The sequence below is a fragment of the Typopeltis vanoorti genome, chromosome 2, assembly GCF_054136105.1.
Source record: "Typopeltis vanoorti isolate ZY-2024b chromosome 2, IOZ_Tvanoo_1.0, whole genome shotgun sequence".
Taxonomy (NCBI): Eukaryota; Metazoa; Arthropoda; class Arachnida; order Uropygi; family Thelyphonidae; genus Typopeltis; species Typopeltis vanoorti.
The window spans coordinates 124,646,540-124,667,635 of record NC_143550.1 but is presented as its reverse complement, the minus strand read 5'-3'; the positions used below and the strand labels follow the sequence as shown (position 1 = coordinate 124,667,635).

The following is a 21,096-nucleotide window of genomic DNA, read 5'->3' as shown; positions in this document are numbered from 1 at the left end:
TCGCCTTGGGCCAGCTATCTGATTGGCTACCAGTGGAGACTGAACGGCCCACTCAGTCTCCAAAAGTGGGATAGGGCTAAATTGGCCTCGCCTACTCCCTATACAAAAATAAAAAGGTGTTAGCTGATTTTTTTTTTTTGAATAAGATACAGAGATATTTGTAGTCTGTGTAATATATTTCTCGACAAACAGTGCAATTAGAAACAACTGGGATAAAAAAAGGTATTAACTAATAAATCACACCTGCCCTCCAACAGAAACTTCTATATAGACTCAAGCAAAACCATATGTTGCCAGTGCAACATATGGTTTTGCTTGACACCACCCCATCGTGAACGTAATAAAACTAAGAAATATATATAGCGAATGTGTTTCAGATATTATGGAATTCGGTTGGAGAGAATTAGCATTTCAACTCAACTGTTAACTTGCCTTTGTCTTTGGTTCGCACAATCTTTTGTTAATACAAAAGACAAAAGCACCAATCATATGCACTTATTCATAGCTGCTCTATCTCTACTGGCCTATGATTGCTGTCTGTTTCACACTCTGCTTTTACTTCTCATTAGTCATTTGTGAAGGATTGTTCATTATGTATCTCAAGTCTTGTAATTAATTTTTGCTTGAAATAATGGGAAAGAAGATGAAGCTATTTCAGTAGATGACTTTGATGATGCACACAAGGAAACTGTTCTCGATGCCAAAAGTAGCAATAGCAAGTAGGAGCTTCTTGGTAAGTCACACCATTTTCAGTTTTTTTCTGAAAATTTTAGTTTCCGAGAATCTCGGCATATATCTCGCACCACGATTTTTTTTTTTTTAGCTTTAATTTTGGGAAAAAAGTGCGAGTTATATTCAAGTAAATACGATAATTGTTTAGTTTTCAAATTCTTAAGTATGGATCACTGATTAAAGACTGGATTTATAAAACTCACAAAAGAGAGCAATATAGCGAATACAAAAAGCTGTAAGCAACAAGAAAACACCGATATTGCATCTGGATGAAATGAAATTGATAAGGGTATGTCTTCTGACATCTCTAGAGAACCAACTAGGAAGAAGGTGAAAAATCTTCATAAGTATGATATGAATTACTTGAAATGTAGATTTTCATGAACACAAGGAAACTATGTTGATGAAAATCCACATTTTTCATGGACACAGCTGGGCTACTTGTATATAGAGGCTGATGTCTTCACATCAATTGCCTTAGTATCCCCATAATGAAACACACATATCCTTACAGACGTGTATAATGCTGTGCGTTATGGAAAGTGCCACTACCAAAACCGGTTTTGCCCTTTATTGAGGTCTTATCAGTGGGGGCCAGACCCAGAGGTGATATCAAGATATCATATTACCTTCTGAAGTAATGTAGAATATTTCCATATACAAATAATATGTAGTTAAAAGGTGTCACATCTTATTATTAAAATATTCCAGATTAGAGATAGACATTGAAAGTTTTTTTTAACTTAGTTATACTATAAATTAAAGATGCCAAGAAATTATATTCTTGGTTTAATCCTTTATCCAAGTGTAAGCAAACAAAAAATTGCCTGTGAAGTAACTTCACGACTGGGCTACTTGCATACAGAGGCTAATGACTTCACATCACAGTTTTAAATTCTTCTCTCCATTATTCATTGGCACTCTTTCCACTGTAGGATATTTGCTTAACATCCAAGTCAAGGGCAGAGTTAGTTCCATTGTACATTCCTCAATATTCTTAGATGTAGCCTAATATCTACTAAAGTTATGTCAGTGACCATCTCCTTCAACTTTTCTTTTGTGATATTTCCTCTGCAGTGCTCCTCTGAGAGGTCTAGTGATATTAGTCAGATTCAAGTAGGTTAATGCATTCATTCATATAGTGACAAATGCTAACAGATATGTGTAACTAATTCCAGAAAATTTTGTGTGGAATGCATTAACACATTTTCCACAATTACCATACATTTCATTTAGTTAGCTGATACATTTTCCCAGAGTTTAAAAACTTTGTAAAAGAAAATGTCATAAACTGCTTTTTGAAAACGAAGAGAATGATTTATGAATTTTGAGAAAGCTCACTACTAACAGAATTTGTCCTTTACTTCATTGGTATATTTAGAAATTGAATTCTGCACATGGTTTGCAACACTGTTAATAATGTCTTTGTACTACGATTCCAATATTATCACGAAATGTCATGCTGTAAACAGATATTTTTATAGATTTACAGCATGACATTTCAACAGTTTACATGTTGCTAAAACATCTTATTTGTCCAGAAAACAATTTCATCCTCATTTAACAAAATATGCTTAGATAGTACAATGACAAATGTAAACTATTTCAAGGTATAATAAACAAATTCCTCATTAGCATATCTTAGGAAGTCACTGGCATGGAAACACTACTATTATTATTATTACATGACACCCCCAAGGAGTTGAAAGACTCATTGAGGGAGAGCAACTACTATATAACTCTCGGTCTCCACCACTTAATCCACCAACTGCAGCAAACCGCCACTTCCATCCACTGCCCACCACGACCAGTATTTTCTGTAAATTGCATGTGTTCTCAAGGCCAATTTGTCTGTATGCAGGATGAAAAACCCGAATTTCTTGGAGAATAACCCTAGCTACTTCAGTACGAGTTTGGCTAACTCATACCAATTTGATTGGAACCTTTTCCAATAGAAAGGTGCAATGTAAGGCCAGTCTTCCAATTGCACTATTATAAACATAATTTTAATAGCAGACTTGGGTTTATTTATGCTTAACTTTGCAAGAGAAAGGAAATAAACTGTTGTCTTTAAAGCTTACAAAAACGTATTTGTTGTCAACATCTCTGTAAATATAAAAATATATTTATTTATTTATATATCTGGACAATTTAATAAAACCTAAGCACCAATCAAATCAAAGATATAAAACTGATAATTAATAAAAAATATTAAAAAGCTATGTACGAATTGTTTGTTATATTGCTTGAAGGTAAGTATCAGTAAATGAAAATGATATGGTTCTTCTTCTTCAGTTAGTGTGGAATTAGAGGACTTTTAGTTACTTGTCTAAAGAACCTGACAATACACAAACAAGTATTAAATGATTTGTAGGCAATCATAAAAAAAGTGTTTGATAATAACATTCTAGGATAGTGACATAATTCATTAACTGAATCTAGAACTATTTTTGGTTGCTAGTTTTGTTTTGCTTAATTTTGTCACTAAAAAATTGTAGTTGTAAAATCAAAATTGAAATGACTTGACAGACAGAGAAAATCCTAAACACCAAATTTCATCAAGGTTGAATAGAATGATTACCATAATTTGAACTGTTTTGCCAAAGTTTGTCAATAAAAATAGCCTGATTAAAAATAAAAGTTGGTAAACTGGTAAAAGTCTAGAGAACATCCTAAATACTACAGTACCATACTAAATATCAGAAGTCTAAGAAGAAAAAAAAGCATATCTCAAGCAGCTTAAAACAAAACTTTGATTTATACTCAGTCTAAATGCAGCTCAAAACAGTAGCAATGAAACAGTCAATAAAACAGAAAAGTCAAATGCAGAAAACCCGTCTAACGTTCAAAATGTTGATTGAGGATTCCAAGTCTTCATTACAGCTTCTGGCATCATTTTCCTTCTCTAAATTTTTTACAGAAAACCAAGGCAAATAACTTCAAACTGTAGCAAAAATAGTTCACTGCCCTTAAAAAAAAACTTTAAATAGATTTTAACATTCCATTCTAACAATTCTTCTGGTCCTAATGCCCCCCCGCTTCAATTGTACTGAAAATCTCTCATCCAGAATTGAGACCTTTTCTATATTCACCTATTAATATTCAATTCATAATATTCATACTCATCTGGCATCTAGCCAACAAGGAAGCAAGCCTTCACCTTAACTCATCCCAAAAAAGAATGATAAGTCAGCCATCAAGCTATCATCCTCACCTAAACCTCCTTAATAACAACAGAAAACGTCATCAACAGCCAACTTCTTCTCTACGTGAGGCCCACCATTTAATTAGTGATCATCAAATGGATTCCACAACTTTAAGGTCAGAGTAGATATCACCCCCACTTTTGAACATGAACCATAAAAATGTTAGGAGAAAGTTATGTGATTGTTCATGATATTTCCAGAGCATCTGATAAGATCTGGCATAGAAGTTCACCAAACGATCACATTATGATCTGCCATCTATCCTTTGCAATTATGTTGCCCATTTTCCTATATCTAATGTTCATGCAGATTATCATGCATGAACATTATACAGATAAAAGCAAATCATCCACCACATATAGTGATGGATAATTTGCTATTTCCAGATTTGTCCACTAATACTAGAACTCCAGGGTTCTGTAGTTTTGCATACACCTTCTATATAAAAATAACCTTCTTTATTTTTCCACCACTAACTTCAAGTCCGTCCTTTCCACAGTTTTGATGATGATAATGCACTTCATTCCTCTTCTTCATTTGACATACCTTGCAATGCTAAACATTTCAAACTTCTATACCCAATGCTTTAAAGGCTGCAGTGACTTCATTGCTAAAAAAACATAATCTTCTCTTCTCATAAGAAAGATCTCACTTCACTTACACTTATCAAGAAGAAATTCAATTTTTCATCTTATGCCAACTTGCACTTCTACATGAACATGAACCTTTGCTGTCACAAAGATTAGAAGTGCAAGTTGTTTTAGAGGAAGCTAAGGAGACATATCCTTAGTCTCCTCTAAAACAACTGGGTGCATAAAACTGTGATTAAATAATTCCATTATATTTTCTTCAGTGGTTACTCAATTACTACCATTCAAGACATTACATCTCCATCGCAGTTTACTTTCTCTTTTTCCATTCCCCCGTGACTTTTTTTTTTTTTTTGCTTTGCAAGTTTCATTAAACAGAGAATTCAAAGGCACTAATTCTCTGGAACATATTCTCTAAACATGTAGCCTGTACCATCCAGAACCCATTCCTTATAACAAATTTTCTAAGCACTTAATATCCCTTTAATTTGTTCATTTAGAGTCTCTCCTCCTATCTCACATCTACTAAAGCAACTAGAAGATTGTTGATTGCATGAAACTGTGATTAAATATTCCATTATATTTCTTCGATGGTTACTCAATTACCATTTCCATTAACCAAATTTGTCTTCTCATAATATATATATTATTATTTTTTTTTCTAATCACAAAACACAAAAGAATTAATGGAATTTTTCTTTGCCTGTTTGGCAAGGCTGTTCATACTGTGATTTTACATTCCTGACCTGCACTTTTAAGCTCTTGATGCATCTAATCACGGTCTAATTTAATCTCTTTTCATGATATTCCTCAAAACTGTCTGCTAAATTTTCATTCATTTTATATACTCAGTATATGGTCAGTGCCACTTTCTTTTTTTAATTTTTATTGTATGAATCCCATCCAAGAAAAGTTTTTGTAAATCTACAGTACATCAATGATGTGGGTAGGCTAAGAATTTCTTTGCATTTTTATTAATTTTATGTGTGTTTTTTTTTTCTTTTGTATTTATTTTTATATAAATCTAGACATTCTGCTCTAGAGACCAAACATGGAACTTTTTCAAGTCATTTCAGAGGCCCCCAATAGTGAGATGGCTGTTTCACACTGGATTCTTCTAAAACAATCACAAATATCCATGCCCATGTGGGATTCAAACCCACAGCCAGCTGGTTGGAGAGTAGATATGCTAACCTTTAACCAACCTTTGATAGTCTGGTTGGCCAAACAGATTGCAGGTTTGAATCCCACCATGGACATGGATGTTTGCAATTATCTTCAGGTGAGAGATGAACTTCACTGTTTGTGTGTGACCACCACTCTGCTTGCTGGAGTGGATTGAAAAAATTCCATATTTGGTCTCTCAATCAGGGTTTCCAGACTATGCGACAAAAGCAATCCTTTAGCCTGCCCACAGTATAAATGTACTATGGATTTACAAAAAACTTTTCGTGAATGAAAGTCACAAAAAAAAAAAAAAAAAAACAGGCTGGCCTGGTTGCTGCTTTTAGATTTATGGCTGAAGTAATTAAGGCTATGAGGCCCGTGTGTCTTGAACACATATAATTTATGCCTATAGACTGTATGTATTCTTATGGCTGGTTTGCCTGTTTTCCAGGAAAAAAAAAAAAAAAGTTTCAGGGAGGAAAATCCTCATCACTTCTGTATGAGACTGGTTACTCAATTTCAGTTGAAATGCCCTTATATAGAGTTTAGTCATAACTCTTCTTTGCATCTTGGACAGGATTCAAACCTATGTTTTTCCACGAAAAGGCATCGTCGATACCAATGAAGGCTCACCTGTTATGTAGTTCACATATATCCTTTCTTCAATGAAGTCCTGATATTTTTACTTTTGTGATAACTTATGTAGAAATCACAGAAACACTGACAATCAACAACTAAACTCTCAACAATTTTAAGCTAAACAGTATGTAAACAGTAACAAGTGCTTGGTAAACCATAATAAAATATTTCACATTATATTATATTATAAAATGACATTATATATAAAATTCATATTATAAAATGTGAATAAGTTACTTATAAGACAAGACAGGACGTGCCCTTTACAAAACCAAGCAGCCCACTATAAAGTATCGCATCCCTATCCACCACTGTTGTATTTTACCTTTCACTAACTTTTCCAATACTTCAACAACCATTCCCAATATATTAATTGGTCTGTAGTTTACTACTTCTGTCTTGGAGCCACTTTATGCAATGGTGGGGGAGAACGGGTATGGTTGTCACAAACGCTATAACACAGAAACTGTAATCTATAAGTATGTACTGATATGTCATAGAGACACATAGGCACATCCCCAGTCTCCCTGCGATCACCCATTTCTCTCTGAAGTGGCACGAAGACAGCATGTGTCGTTGTTTGTTTTCGTGCCTTCAAAGTAAATTGTTTTTTAACATCTACTATAGTATTTTCTACTTAATCTCGTAGTTTAGAGTTCCTTCTAACTTACTTTAATGATTTTTGTAGGCTTATGTCAGGATTGCCAACATATGTTTGTCATCACTGAGATTCAGATGATTTATTAATTGGCACTTTTTAAACTCCTTAATAGATGAGCAGATAGGTTAGAATATGTTTAACGGCTTGGGTCAAGTTGTCACATCTGCTCCCCCCTCTCCCCCCCGTTCCAGACAGGTAGGCTGGTTCTCCTTGAATTTTGATGACTCGAATTTCGAAGACTCAAAAGGGGTTTCCCCTGCACCTACGGTGCCCAACTCCCCGAGTTCCGGACCAGTTCTCTTTGAATTCTGATGACTCAAAAGGGGGTCCCCCCCCCTTTGGCCTGGATACATTCCACAATTTCTTAACCTACTTAAACAATCAACACCCCAGGATCCAGTTTAACTTGGAAGAGGAAAACAACAACAGTCTCCCTTTCCAAGGCACTCTGATTACACACTAGTCTAATGGATCCTTGACTTTCTGTTTACAGAAAACCTACACATACAGGTAGATACATTCACCAGCAGTCATCTACCCCTCAATATGGGATTGTAAAAACCCTATATAACATGGCAAAATTAATTAGTTCAGATAACAGTGCACTAACTACTGAACTTAACCACATCCTTAACACTTTAGCCAATTGCTACAGCCCCCCCCCCATCCAAAAAATATTAAAACCAGTTAGCCACAACCCCCCGCCCCCTTCATAACAGAGATTACTCTAAATCTATCATCATTGCATATCCGGGGTACATCTGAAAAACTAACAAAAAATATGACCTCACAACTAGTTACAAACCACATAAGAAATTGGCATCTCTTATCCATTCCACCAAAGACCAACCAAGAGTATACCAGGTCCCTTGCAGTTTGAAATTTCCTACTACAGCCAAAGAGGCAGGACAGCCAATATCAGGATATCCGAACACAAGGACTACATCTGATTTCACCAATACAGCCACTCAGGACTTGCTGACCATGCATTGGACACCCACCACAGAATACACTGGAAGAAGGCCACTTTATTACACTGCAGCAAGTACAAATATGAAAGATTATTCATTGAATGAGCCTCAGCTCTGAAACACCAAACCTCAACAAATTTGGGTGCCTGAGACTGCCCAAAAGTTGCGAAGCATGCATTCTAAGAACATCAGCCCAATGGCCAAATACAACCCAATATAGCCCATTAGGAGGCACCTTTAGAACTCTAGGACCAACTTCAGTTACCTTTCTTCAGCCTCGTTTGCTTAGTATTAGTGCCTGTGTGCACATATCATTGTTTTGTGATCCCTGAAGATGGAAATATAACATTGACAAAATAAAGGAAGGTAGTGATTAAAGTTTTTAGTTAATATTCTAGTATACATTGTCATTTCTCAAAAAAAAAAAAAAAAATTAAAAGCCATGTATAACCGACATATAAGTTTATCTACAAGAATGTAAGAAGCTAATGAGACTGTTCAATTACTCAGTGCTCACTTTGCTAAGATATTTCAACTAGGTGTATGCAACATGGTGCAGATTGCTACTGCTACATTAGATGAAGAATTAGAGGTGTATGAAAATGAGGTTGAAGAGCTGTTGAATAACCTGGATAAGAATTTGTCAATAGGGACAGATAGAATATCAGTCCATTTGCTAAAGGAATGTTCAACCAAATTGGCTACACCTTTCACATGTTTGTATAACTTGAGTCTCAGGTCAGGAATGATAACACAGAATGTATGATGGTTCCATTGTACAAAGGTGGTGCAAAAACTGATGCATCTAACTACCGACCCATCGGTGTGGTAGTGAAGATTTTAGAGAAGTTGTAAGAACTCACATACAGAAATGGGTAGACAAACAAGCCTATACTCTGAAAGGAGAAGCATGGGTTTACTTAAGGAAGGTCATGTTTTAGCAATTTGCTCATATTTTATAACAATGTCATGGCAGAGTTGGATAAAAAAGAAAGGATACACAATAATATTGTTAGATTTGTTCAGGCATTTGAAATGATGAAATGTAGAAAGTAAGTGAGCATAGTCATAGAGGCGCCTCCATAGCTCAGTCAGTTTCAATGATGTCCTTCGGATGTAAAGATCTGGGCTTGAATCTGTCTTTATCAGAGCTTTTCAATTGAATTAGAGTTAGATAGTCTCATATATGGAGGCAGCAGAGGATTTCTTCCCAGAAACTGTTTTTCATCAAACATACAGGCAAACCACCTGGAAAACGCACACAATTTACATACAAAGTATAATACTTATAGGTACAATACAAGGCTAGCCACCTTATTGTGGAAGCATGGTTACAAAATCCGAGGTTACCTTGAATGGTTAAGGGCACTAAAGGGCCTGTTAATTACAAGAGAAGTAGTAGTTATAGAGAATGAATGCTAAGTGAGATTTAATGATGAATAACAGACCAAGTTCATATATCTGTGCATGGTCATGGTAGTGCACGTGTCAATACCAGTATTAAGTCCCTGTCACTTGGTCATTTATGTGGAAGTTTTGTTGTTTTCTTGGATTTTTTTTTATATATTTTTGTTTTTTCTTCCCTATAAGTTTCATTTAATTCTTACACCTAACTGATTACCCATAACAGATTTTTAAAAATAACAATTAATTACCCATAACAGATTTTTCAACTGAAGGCAAGTTGCTCGGTCTAATAAACAAGTGGCAGCAGTTATGGTCTTCTCAGCAGTTTGCCTGTTTTTGCAAGATGAAAAAACTCAGATTATTCATCCTGCAAGGTAGGCAAATTGGCAAGAAAAATATATGTGATTTATAAACATAATATAAGCCTCACAACTTTATCTCTCTCTATAGAGACAGAGAGATTTCCTTGCAAGTAAATCAGATCAAAATACATAGAAAAATGCAGGAAGACTTTGGCAAGAATAAACAAAATACCAAAATGTTCTGGAAGCTATTGAAAAAAGTCAAAATTGGGGAAAGAGTACAGAAAAAGCAATAAGAGATGACATGAAAAAAAAAAAAAAAAATTAAAAACATTCTGGATATCAGGAAGAAATGAAACAAGCAGTGACAAAACAGTAGTAGAAAATATTGACGAGGAATGCAAAAAGAGGAGTACGTATGAGGTAGAAAAGGCCATCAGAAACTGCAATAGGGAAAGGCGGCTGGAGTAGATACTCTCATTCTAAAGTTTGTAAACCTCTATCATATTACCTCTTTCTCCTGTTAACCCGACTGTCTTCATGAAATGAATACGATAATGCCAAAATAATCTTTGTAAGTCTTCTCTCCATCCTTTCAACAGCTTCTTTATCCCCTTGGAACACAAGAAACCAAATCTGCACAAAATAGTACAGGTGCAGTCTTATCAAGGCCTTGTAAAGAGACAAAATGACTTCCTTATCCTTACATTTTCTTTTCATACTCCAATTTAGCTTTTTGCACAATACTCGTTATTTTTCTAGCCTACACTTGATATATTTTATAACTCCTCTTACTTGTATTCTCATGTTAATCCTTTCACATAATCTTCTCATTAAAGCAGTTTTTCAAAGATTCCCATGCATATGGAAGTATAAGTTTTAATTGACCCACACTACATAATTCAGAAGGCCTGATCAGAATGTCTAGTTCCAGATGATTAGATCAGAGCCCTCATAGTTCCATCTATTTAAAAAAAAAAAAAAAAAGAGGAGGGGAGGGGAAATAAAACTGAATGTGAAAACTACAGAGGAATTTATGCACTGAGTGTTTCTGATAAGATTTATGCAAGCATACTAAAAAAAAAAACTTGGAGAAGAAAGGGTTCAGGCCTGTCAAGTTCAGATTTTCACTTTATGATAAATAGTAGAAATCATGGGAATATAACAGGATTTTTAAATTTTGTAGATTTAGAAAAAGCAAATGACAAGGTGACAAGAGAAAATCTTTTCAAAACACTACAATTATGTCCCATCTTGTTACGTATCATCTCCATCCAGGAGATTGGCTATTATGAATCTCCATCTATTTCTATCTTCAGCATTCACTGTATACCAGCCAGTCTTTTACATTTTTGAGTGATGTGTGTCAGTTTCTTTCTTTAGCTTACCTTCAGTTCTTCCTGTAATAAATTTTTTGAAGACTTGCATGCCTCACAATGTGACCCATATATGACATTTTTTTTTGTATATTCTTTATTATTTCCAATTTAGTACCCATCATCTCTAAAACTTCATTTCTTTTTCTAGATCCATGTTTATGCTCTATAGAAAAAAGTTAATCAAAGAAAGCATTTAATCTTAATCTAGTTTTTTCTTTTCTTATTTCTCTTAATGTCAGTATATTCTTCATTCTGTTAAAAGTAGATTTTATAATTTTTATTCTTCTCCTGATCTCTCTTTTGCATTTACTCTCCTCATCTCCAACCACTCTGAAAAATCTCATCCACATTCATGGTAATTACCCCTTACAAACTTGTATGTCTCAATCATGCCCCCCGCCCCCTCCTCCTCCTATCCACTAGACTCTGCAAGGTTCATTCTCTCAAACTGTCCTCATACTCCACATTCCAGAAACCCAAAATCGACTTAGTTCAACATCTCTGAACCCCTCTCTAACAGCTCATCATCTTTTCAAAAACCAGGTGACCATGGCTGTGCACAATAATCCACATGCAGTTTGATCAAAACCTTGTACAATGGAATCATAACATCCTTACATGTCAGTGTCCTCTACATGACTGCCATAATCTGCTGTGCAGTTCTCAATTTTAGTAAAACTGTTCCTGAAATTTCACCATCACTTCTAGGTCTTTTCTTTCATCTCCTTCACCTCCTCTAAGATATCCCCCACCAATCTCGACTTAAAAATGCCAAGAAATTTTATTCTTGTTTGATCCTTTATTTAATTGTGAACAAACAAAAGTTTGCATGTGAATTATCTTCACAAATAAGCTACTTGTATATTAGAGGCTAATGACTTCACATTAGTTGCTTAGTACACCATAATGCAAAGCACATATCCTTTCAGATGTGTATATTGCTATGCATTATGGGAAGGGCCACTACCCAGACCAGTTTCGATTTTTATTGAGGTCTCATCAGTGGGAGCCAGACCGAAAAGAGATAAGGAAAGAGGTAATGCACAAGTCCGATATTTCCCACTATACTTTGGATAAAGGATTAAACAAGAATATAATTTCTTGGCATCTTTAATTCAATTTATAACTTTCAACCCTGCCAATCTTTTTCATGTTTGCTCCCCAAATTTTAAAATCTTACACTTTGTTACATTAATTGATATCCCCCCCCCACACACACTTGCCCATTCACCTAGTCTATTCAAGTCCTCTTGCAAGGCTACAACATGCTCAACTTATCATGGTTCCTAAACTTTGCATCATCTGCAAAAACTATATATCACAATTCAAGCCATTTCCAATGTCCATACAAATTAAACAACAATGCTCACAAAACAGACCTCTAGGGCACACCATGTGACTTTCCTCATCGGGGATATTGCCCCCCCCCCATACACAGTCCGCTAACACCTATCAAACAGCCAATCGCCAATCCAACACCATCTGTTCCAATTTACTTATAAGCTTGTCATGTGCCAATTATCAAAGGCCTTTGCAAAATCAAAATATACTACTGTGCATGCATCCTGTTATACAATGCATTTGTCACCCTGTTATAGACTGCTAAAACACGATCTTCCTTTAGCAAATCCATCAAAAAGAATTCTGTTGCTGTCAAAGTTCTGAATCCTTGTCCTCACTAGCTTCTCCAACACCCCCGACCACAACTCCACAGAAGCAGATTAGTCTATAATTTGAAGCCTTAGTCTTACCACCCCATTTATGAAGCAGAAAAATTTTGCTCTCTTTTCACTCCTTTGGAATTTGGGCCAATCTAAGACTCATTAAAAAGGCTTGTTAAGACTTATGTTAACAAGTTTAAGCTGTTGTTAACTCCCTGGAACACTTCCTCAAGACATGCGGTGATACACCATCAAGTCCTATGGCCTGTCGACATCAAGTTTACTCAATACCATCAGTGGTTCTTCCCCAATTCCCACAATGCAAGTTCTGCATTATGTTATAATCACAAGGATTGTAATAAATTAAGGATTAATGTAACTTTTCATGTGTGAGTCATATGCTAAATAAATAAATAAATGTAATGAACTGCTCATCGAACAACTCTATTAAATCCTGTCTAAGTGTTTATCATCCTCCCATAACCATTCTTCCTTCTACTGACCACATATCAAAAAAACTTCCTAGGACTTTTTTTAGTCCCATTTACTAATTGCTGCTCACACTGCAATTCTCCCACCCTTACCAAGTGAGTCACTTTCCTTGACTGCTCTTTGTACTCCTCGTGTTACTGATTATCACCACTCATCTTGTCCCCCAGAATGCCTTTTTCTTCCAGATTGCTTCATCTCTTCAGTCATCCATTTTACAAATACCTTAGGTTATCTCCTAAACCTTTGGATAACTCAGTCATTACTTCTGCCAGATAGTTCCGGGGTGTGGGACCAAGGATTTCCTTTCTATCCAATTCCCTGATATAGTTACAAGCTGCCTCCCAAGTTTTTCATAGTCACCCGCTTTATAGCTCTGCATATAACTGTTTCTCACAAAAGTTCTGATATGGCTGGCCACCATCCAAGTGACTTTATGGTCACTTTTCACCAACTGGAAGATTTGACACTTCATTTACGATAATATTCTCTGAAGAGATCACGAAATCCAAGATGAAATGTAAAACACACGGTCAATGTAGCATAACCATATCGTGGGTTTGAGAGGGACAGTTTTTAGGTCTGTTTTCAAAATATTCCACGAAAAGACTGACAAGTGTGCAACCCATAGCTGTGCCTTCAATCTGCTTGTAGGAAAAAGAATAAGGCAGATATGTAGGGGGGGGGAAGGGAAGGATAGAAGGTATGAATGATTTCTGTGGTTTCTTTTAGGGTACATTAGTGAATGGGAAGGCTATATCAAAAGCTGCCAATGATGTCAGTATCCATGAGAATTATATGTGACAAACAAGATTTGAAGTGCAGTTTTTAAGGTGGAAAAAGTGTTACCTTAATGAGAAAGGGCTATTGCCTTAAGTATTTTGCTTTAATAAGTAGGGAAACCAATACAGTCTATTGTGGGTCTCAGGGATGTATTCTGTTTGTGTATTTTTGGTAACCCAGAAATCCCAAGAGATTTAGGATTATATAGTTTAAGTTTTTGGATAGTTTCAGAAGGCCAGGATAAAACTTTGTCCAATAATTTGGTGAATGCTTTTTGTTTTGGTAGGGTCAGTATCAATTACGCAGTGTGTGGATCCATCTCTGAGTAAGATCACATTTTTTAATCATATTCAGAGCAATCAACTACAACTAGCATTACCCTTATCTGCTTTAATGATGATAATATTATGGTTTTGGCACAGTTTTTTTTTTTTTTTTTTTTTTTTAAGTGCAGTGAGTTGTGCATAAGATAAATTTGTTTTTGGAGCTTTACAGATTTTAAAATGTTCACTATGTCTAGCCGGATATTATTGGCAATGTGCATGTATGTGGGAGGGGAACTTCCGTTCTATTTTTGCAATAATTTGCAAACTGGGTCTTTCCTTTGGAAGTATGGCATAGTTATGAGAGAATGAGAACACTAGAACTTCTTTCTTGAGATGGAAGGATGATTGGTTAATTACATTATATTTCAGAGGTAAGTAGAGCTTATTTATCCTAGATAAATTATCAAATTTTTGGATACAGCAGGCCCTCACTTTTTTTTGTGTGTGTGTGTGCGTGCGTGCTGAAGCATTGGAGACATTCAAGAGAATCATCCAAAGCTTGGCATTCAGCATATGAACAGCTTGTTCTGTGGTGCCTGAATAGTGCTGCTGGTGTCAATCAAGATACTAAAAACAAACCCTAAGAGGGCTCATTTTTAGTGATATAGAGAGTTGTGAATTTATAAATTACACTGAAAGTGTTGACAATGTATTGAGTTACACTGAAACAGAATGCTAGCATTTAGAAAAGCAAGAACTAGGCATTTTGCTGCCTGAAGCAAATATTCCCCTCCAGTAACAAAATGTCTGGTAAAAAGCAACATCTTTGGAAAGCTTGGTATTAATCATCCTAAAGACTTTGCTCTTTACTAAACATTTTAAAAGACAATCATTTCTTTACTTCACCTACTGCAAAAGTGCCAAATGCAAGTCTTTTTCACAGATTTATTGCTCACCATAGCCAGTCACTACTGTTGATGCTGTTTATTTGGAAAGACATAGCTTCAAATATTAAGTATGCAAGGAACATATACAGGGTGTTCGGGATAAATTTGACATATTTATAATTAATTATATTTTTTCCGTATGTTACATGTATTAACACACACTTCTCTTCATTTAAAAGTTTGGACCCTTCTTCATTCATATACAAGATGTCAGAAAGGATGGATAGCTGGAACCCACCTGAATCATGGAAGAGAATAACTTGTATCATGATGATTCGTGCCCGCCATCAAAATAAGGATATTACGACTGCTGCCCAATGCTCCCTGAATACAGTAAAAACAATCAGGCATGAACTAGAGACTTGCAATGGTGACTACGAGGATGTAGCAAGAAGAAAGATCCTTAGCAGACGATCTGATTGCGTTCGTACAGCAGAATTCCTCGCAAATCTGCAGGAACAGGTGTTGAAGAACCCTGGCATTGGAATTCGGGCTTTGTTCGTGGAGTTGCTAACTGTAGTCAAGCCCTGGATAACAAGGGTAGCCAATGGTAGGCCGTATGTATGGCAGCAGGATTCGGCCCCTTGCCACACCTCTGGGAAAAGTCAAAAATGGTTGTCTGAAAATTTCTACGACTTCACCAGTCCAAATGTTTGGCCTCCAAACTCCCCAGACCTTAACCCCATGGATTATTTTGTATGGGGTGCAGTTGAAAAAGACACCAATCGCACTTCCAGTAATACAAAAGCCCAGTTAATGGATAAAATTAAAACAGTTTTTGCGGCCCTTCCCAGGGAGACTGTAGCATCAGCTTGTTCGAGGTTCCGAAGCAGAATTGAAGCTGTTGAACTGCATTTGGATCTTGCATATTCTGGAGGTAACATCTATATTTTTTCACAAAAAAATTTTCCCCTCTACTCGTGGTACATTATAACATTTGGCAACTAAGGTGACAATGGGAGACTGCACAAAACCAAACTGGCACATCTAGTGTGGTACACAGATTGAAACTATTGAACTAAATCTACTTGACATTTGTGAAAAATTAGGAAAATAATTATCAGGATATTTATTTATTTCAACTCTCTGTTTAAGAAAACACTGCAACTGAAACAGAATATTGCATAATTTAATAGTTACTTTTTTTTTTTTTTTTTTTTTTTTTTTTACACAACACTATTTGTAATTCATAAGAAAATGCCTAATAGAATTTCCCCCCTCTCCATGGTCCATTCGCTAATGACAATGCCTCATTCAATAATAACAATTTTTAATAGCCAGCAGAAAGCAATCCCAGATTTACATTTCTTGGTATAAATTGGTAGATTGTGAATTTTGATGCTATTAAAACTGATGAACCAGTTTAACAATTATACAAAGTGAAGTCTTGACAAGTTAACTTAAAAGTGAAGCCTGACAATAAACTAAGGATGGGGGGGGGGGAGATTTCATGGCTGTAAATTTCTGTGATGAATCACATTACCAATTAATAAAAGCTATTATTTAAACTTTTGTTATAATAATATGTGATAATATATTTTTAGCAAATACCCCAGCTAATGACTAGATAATATGAATTAATTATAGCACATTAAAAAAAAAAATATGTAAAGCTACATTAACTGGTACTCTGCACATTTCAAATTTATTTAGAATGAATTCATTTGATTAACACATAGATATTGGAAGTTTTTCCACTTGGTTATACTATAAATTAAAGATGCCAAGAAATTATATTCTTGGTTTAATCATTTATCCAAGTGTAAGCATATGAAGTTTGACCAAGTAACTTCAGGACCAGGCAACTCGTATATAGAGGCTAATGACTTCACATCACTTGCCTTAGTATCTCATAATGCAAAGCACATATCCTTATGGACATATGCATTACGGAAAGGGTCACTACCCAGACCAGTTTTGACCTTTATTGAGGTCTCATCAATGGGAACCAGACCTTGAAGTAATGCAAAAGACATATTTCCATACATGACTGAAATATGACTTCTGCATTACTGGTCTGGGTAGTGACCCTTCCCATAATGCACAGCATTATACATGTCCATAAGGAATGTACTTTGCATTATGGGATACTAAGGCAAGTGATGTGAAGTCATTGGACTCTATATACGAGTTGCCCAGTCCTGAAGTTACTTCAGGCACAAACTTTGTTTCCTTATACTTGGATTTACATTTGATTAACAGCTAATAGAAAAGACACTAGAATACAACCAAAGAGTTGCTACATAAATTTCATACACTTTCATCAGGCATTTGATTCAATCCGTAGAAGAGAACTATGGAAAACTACAGAAGAATTTGGAATTCCCAACAAAACAATAAGAATAATAAAGAATTTGTATGATAAATCTGAAAGTGCAGCACGAATGGAGGACACCTTAACCAACTGGTTCCACACAGAGAGCGGAATAAGACAGGGATGCAATCTGTCACCAGACCTGTTCAATCTTACACTGGAAGAAGCAACCAATAAGGCCTTAAACAATGAAGACTCCAGAATCAAAATATATGGAAAAAATGTAACAAATTTAAAATTTGCAGATGACATTGCATTACTTGCAAACATAGAAAATCTACAGCGAATTTCTGATAAAATAAAGGAGGAGTGTATAAAATCTGAATTAAAAATCAACATAGACAAAACAAAAATTATGCAAATAGGAAAAAGAAGCACCAATCTGAAAATTGAAATTGATAGTAAGAATCTAGAGCAGGTAGAAAACTTCACCTACCTTGCAGGAGTTATTGAGTACAATGATGAAATTACAAAAGATATAAACAGACGAATCAGTCAAGCATCCCAAGCTTTAGGATGACTTAATAAAATATGGAAGTCAAAACACAATAAACAAGTAACAAAAGTAAGAATCTATGAAACAATGGCCCTCCCAATACTGGAATCTCAAAAGGGCTGAAGAGAAAAAATTATTAGTTACTGAAATGGGTTGGCTAAGAAGATTACTTGGAGTATCTCTGCTGGATTGACTAAGAAACGAAGACATAAGGAAACGACTAAAACAAGAAATAACAATAATAGACAAAATCCAAAAAAGAAGACTGTGATGGTTTGGCCATGCGACCAGAATGGGAAGAGAAAAACTACCATCTAAAGCCCTGAATACAACGATGGAAGGTAAAAGATCCAAAGGACGGTCCAGAATTAGATGGATAGACAAAATAAAAGAGGACCTGAAAACCAAATCACAACAAGCAACACCAAACTGGACATAATTGTTCAGACTCTCCCGGGACAGACAGAAGTGGAAAGCGTTCATTCGGCCTCATTATCATCATCCACATAGATGATGGAAGAGAGAGAAGAAGATGATTTGATATTTTATTCATGGCATTCATAAAAATTGTGCAAAACATTTTATTGCTTTAAAGTTACTGGATTTTAGGAGCAAATGTCATTAAACTATTTTTCCTGTTCATTTATAAATTAAAAACTCGAGAATATTTAGAAATCTGAATAAATACAAAAACACCGCCAAACTAAAACTCAAATATCAACAATTGATCACTGAATAATTTCAATGCCTTTAAAATATTCCTACTAATATCTTACCCTTTTCTTTTCCAGATTTTTAATTATACTAGAATCAACACTATCAAGATCTGTTTCCACAATAGGCGATTTAACAGTGTGATGTTTAACACCTTCTTTCTGATACTTTTTTAAAATAGATTCATTCTGTTTTAATGCTAGTAGTAGTCTTGCTCTTGCACTTTCTTTATGAATTTTGTCAACATTTATAACTTCGTCTAACTTCAAAAATGCCTTGTGTTCATGGCTTTTCTTAGTTTTAGATGCAGACTCAACATTACTGTTCAGTTTGGGAAGTTTAGTATGACCTCTAGATCTAATTCTAGAATATGATCTGCCAGTTCTAAATTGTTCTGCACTACTTACACTGCATGTGTCTGATGAGCTATCATCAGAATGTTTCTTAATATGCCTCCTTTTTCTTTCCATACCACAATTCTGTTTAACTTCAGGGATCTCTCTTAATTGCCTTCTTTCCTTCATTAAAACCTGATTTCTTGTAATGTAATCATTGAGATCACGCTGAGTATTTTTGAGTTTCAACCACAATGATTCTTCTTTTTTATTCATATTTTTTGGAGAACTTGTATCCAAAACTTGTTCATCTTTCTCCCTAACTGGACTGAAATGTTGTTTGCTTCCTGGAAATTGCCTCAACAGTCTTTTAATATAGTGCACTTCAATACCATACCTATTAATATTGGGCAAAATCCTTTTCTTAAATCGTTCCTTCATTGACTGCCATGAATGAGCTGTAACTTTTAATCTCTCCATGTCCTTCCATAGACTTACCCCTTTAACTTCTGAAATTCTGTTTGTTTCAAGTATATGTTTAATTATTGCAACATCATCTTCTCTCAAGTACTTCACTTTACTCCCTGTAATTGAAGTTAATGTTGCATTTGTATCAGACTCATCGCCATCATCACTATAACGTTTATTCATAATGCGGATTCTTTGGGCTGGTGTCACAGAATAGCAATTTAGATTTACAAGAACTTTTTTTAAGAAATGCTCTTTCAATGATTGCCACGAACGCCCTGGTAAAACAGCTTCGTCTTGCATGTTCTTCCACAAACTATTACCTCTAATATCTTTATATCTACGTGATTTAATGATATAGCGAAGTATGGTATTACCATCTGCACGAGTGTAGACCTTTCTCTGGGTGGTCGATCTGGAGCAGGTTTTAGATATAAAACTGTCACATTCATTTTCAATATCAGTTATGTCACTGTCTGCATCAGAAGAACAACGTTTTAAATTGTAAGCTCCCATCTTTAATAATCGATTCTCTTTAATGCAATCCCATATATATTTTGATGAAACAGTATTCGAATCATAGCATAAAACTTTACTTCCTGGTGGTATTAAACGTATAGCATCCGGTGTAAGTTTGCTTGTTAAGATGCCTCCTCCATGTTCAATCAATGGTTTCAACTTCGTTCTTTCATCACATGGGCGCATACAAAATCTGATAGGCTTAGCATCCGAATGAACAAATAATACTTTACTATGTTTAGGCTGGGACATGATAAACCATTTTGACTTTAAGGTGCAGTATTTCGTAACTTACTCAAAGAGCATAAACAAACACATATCAAATACGTAGCATTTATAAAACTACATCTATTTTTAACACAAACAACACTATTATTTTCTTTCAGCCATCTTTCCCGCATCTCGTTCAAATCTCCACTATAGGCAGCGATGTAGCACTGAGAAAACAAATCCCAGATTATTATCATTATTCATTAGTGAAAGCTCTGACGAATCCAAATTATAGTGTTGATGGTTCCCACTTACACAAAAAACATATTTAGAATCATAAATTATAATTTTAACATTAATTTTTTTTTTTAAACTATAAATATAAGAAAAGAGCACTAACTCCCACTTTTCACCAAGTATCGCATTTAACACGTACAAATAATCTCGGCCATATTGAACCATTTAATTTACTCGTTTTAAAGAAAAAATAATTTTCATTCAATTTAAAGAGAAAACGATTTGCTTAATATTATGAGCGAAAACAAAACTATAAATGCAAGCTATTGTGAAAAAAATAACATAATATCAAACCCAAATACGATACACAGAAGCATACAGACTTTGACGCTTCACGAATATGTAATTATAACGCAGAACAGCGAAATAAGATTATAAAAAAATCAAAAATCAGCTAACTCCTTTTTGTCCAGTATAGGATAGGGCTAAAACGGATTCGCCTACTCCCTATACAGGAACAAAAAGGCGATAGCAGATTTTTTTTTTTTTTTTAAGGAGAGTAGGCGAGCCAGTTTTAGCCCTAACTTTTGGAGACACTGTTTA

The 21,096-nt window shown here is 35.2% G+C and overlaps 1 protein-coding gene across 1 annotated transcript in view; it reads right to left on the bottom strand.

The window, feature by feature from the left end:
• The window catches only part of LOC150109412 (uncharacterized), a 38,382-nt gene extending 17,759 nt beyond the window's left edge, over positions 1 to 20,623 (bottom strand). The window contains exon 1 of the mRNA XM_090408003.1: positions 18,787 to 20,623. Within this exon, the coding sequence (XP_090264129.1) occupies positions 18,787 to 20,298 (1,512 nt within the window). The 5' untranslated portion in view covers positions 20,299 to 20,623. The remainder of the gene's footprint in view (positions 1 to 18,786) is intronic.
• Between the last annotated feature and the right edge of the window lie 473 nt (positions 20,624 to 21,096).